Source organism: Poromitra crassiceps (genome assembly GCF_964638095.1).
Source record: "Poromitra crassiceps genome assembly, chromosome: 20".
Taxonomy (NCBI): Eukaryota; Metazoa; Chordata; class Actinopteri; order Beryciformes; family Melamphaidae; genus Poromitra; species Poromitra crassiceps.
This window is the reverse complement of record NC_139637.1, coordinates 27,795,621-27,798,120: the sequence shown is the minus strand read 5'-3', so window position 1 is coordinate 27,798,120 and position 2,500 is coordinate 27,795,621. Positions and strand designations below refer to the sequence as shown.

Below are 2,500 nucleotides of genomic sequence, written 5' to 3'. Positions count from 1 at the left end.
TCCAAGCGCTGCTTTGTTCGGTCTGTTTTCTTTCTGACTGGCTTTATCTCTCTATTTTCCTTTCCTCACTTCTCACTTCCTGTTTCTTCCCTTTCTCCTCCCTGCCCTCCTTTTTGTTTTGTCTTTTCTCTGTTTACTCTCATTTATTTGTTCTCTTCATTTCTGCTTTACTCTTTTCTGTTTTATTCCTTCTTGTTTTCTGGTTTTCTTTCTGTCTTATGTTTCTTCTATATTCTTAACTTTCTTTATTTCTTTATTTACGTTCTTTCTTCCTTCCTTTCTTTCTTTCTTCCCTCCCTCCCTCCCTGGTTGCCGGGTTACAGGCAGCCAATCAGAGTGCAGTCAGTCAGGAGCAGGTGGACCTCATCCTGCAGGAGAACGATGCTCTGAGGACTAACCTTGCTGCTCTAGAACAGGTAACAATATAGCTGGAGAACCTCATCTAGACTCTAACCATGCTCCGCGGACTAACCTAGCTGCTCCAGAACAGGTAACAATATTTACCTGGAGAACCTCATCTAGACCATAGCCATGCTCTGAGGACTAACCTAGCTGCTCTAGAACACGTAACACTATATACCTGGAGAACCTCATCTATACCCTAACCATGCTCTGAGGACTAACCTAGCTGCTCTAGAACGCACAACAATATATACCTGGAGAGCCTCATCTAGAACCCTACCCATGCTCTGAGGACTAACCTAGCTGCTCTAGAACGCACAACAATATATACCTGGAGAGCCTCATATAGAACCCTAACCATGCTCTGAGGACTAACCTAGCTGCTCTAGAACAGGTAACAATATACTTGGAGAACCTCATCTAGAACCCTAACCATGCTCTGAAGGGACTAACTTAGCTGCTCTAGAACACGTAACAATATAACTGGAGAACCTCATCTAGAACCCTAATCATGCTCTGGGGACTTCCGACCTTATGTCAGTGAATAAATATTCTATGCATCAGAGTTGTGTGCGGCTACTTTTTTCAGTTTATTTTCACACAGCCAGCTTTGCATATCCAGGTGTGCTGTTTCCATCACGTTTTGGACTTCTCAAGGTGACATTGACAAAAAATGAACTTGCAGCTAGAGATTTATACCTTCCTGACCAACAGACCTAAATGTTAATGTTACAGTTAAAACGCTGAAATTAGTGCAACAAACGTGCAGTTATAATTACTTATGAATTGGCAGTGAAAATAATAAATAAAAATAAAATTAGTAAATGTGTCCCACCCCCCCCCGCCCCCCAATATACTTATGTATTAGTGCCATAAATGCAGACAGTGATCAATTCCGGCCACAGTCCGAATGATAATACAGACATAAGAGCAACATCTAGAAGCTAGAATGTTCTCCACAAGCCTAACCATGGAACCATGCCCTGAGGACTAACCTACCCATGCTAGAACCGTTGAAATATATCTGAGATACCTTGACCCCTGAACCCATATCTAGAACCTGTGTCTTAGACACTACAACCCCAATCCGAAATAACCTTATCTAGAACCACAAGCCAACACCCTGCAGGAGAATGAAGCTCTGAGGACTAATCTGTGTGCCTTTGAACAGGTAATACTATCTCAACCCTTACCTAGAACCCTCATCTAGAACCCTAACCTGAGATCAATGGTCAGAGTACTAACCTAGGCAAGTAATATGTGGAACCTTACCTAGAGCCCTTGTTACCAATGGTCTGAGTAATCTAGGCACCTTAGAACAAGTAATATCTACAACTTACCTAGAACCCTGCCTTAAAGGGACAGCTCACCCCAAAACCCCAAATACATATTTTTCCTCACATTTAGATAGTTTTTTGTGTTAGTTGCTGAGTTTTGGAGATATCGGCCATAGGGATGTCTGCTTCTCTCCAATACAATGGAACTGAGTGGCACTCGGCTGTGGTGCTTAAAGCGCCCTTTGTGTTGCGTTCTTGGACTGAGGTTTTAGGGGTGAGCTGTCCCTTTAACGCTGTTGGTTTTAGCATTAGCCTAGCTTCTCTAGACTCTTTAATAATGTTTAGAACCCCACCCATAACCCACATCTATCACTGTCCATCCAGATTGAGTAGTTAGTGTTGGCAGACCACTCGCGGCACTCCTGCAGTACCTCCACGTGGCCCACAGTTTGGGAATCACTGGTATAGAGCACCCTGAACCTCAAACGTCGGCCAATTCTTTCACATCAATCCTAACTTCTCAACAACAATGAGCAGAACCTTGAACCAGCTGGTGTGCTAATAAAGAACAACCCCAGATTAGACAGAGTAACAGCTAGAACCCTAACTAGAACCCAGTCTGTGTCCTGTCAGTCGACCTCATCTACTCCTCATCTGACTCTGGAACGCTTGGACTGTCTCCTCTTACCTAATATCTACTGCAGGGGTTTTCAAAGTGTGAGACTGTGGGCCTCCCCCGAGACAAAGCTTGGAAAAAGGCGCCCCCCCCCCCCCCCTCGCTCAATTCCTGGATGCCTATGGGATCATGATTATGTTATTTG

General features: G+C 44.0%; 1 protein-coding gene across 1 annotated transcript in view; it reads left to right on the top strand.

The window, feature by feature from the left end:
- Positions 1-2,500, top strand: part of gripap1 (GRIP1 associated protein 1) — an 87,210-nt gene that overhangs the window by 36,605 nt on the left and 48,105 nt on the right. The window contains exon 15 of the mRNA XM_083657020.1: positions 324-416. Within this exon, the coding sequence (XP_083513146.1) occupies positions 324-416 (93 nt within the window). The remainder of the gene's footprint in view (positions 1-323; positions 417-2,500) is intronic.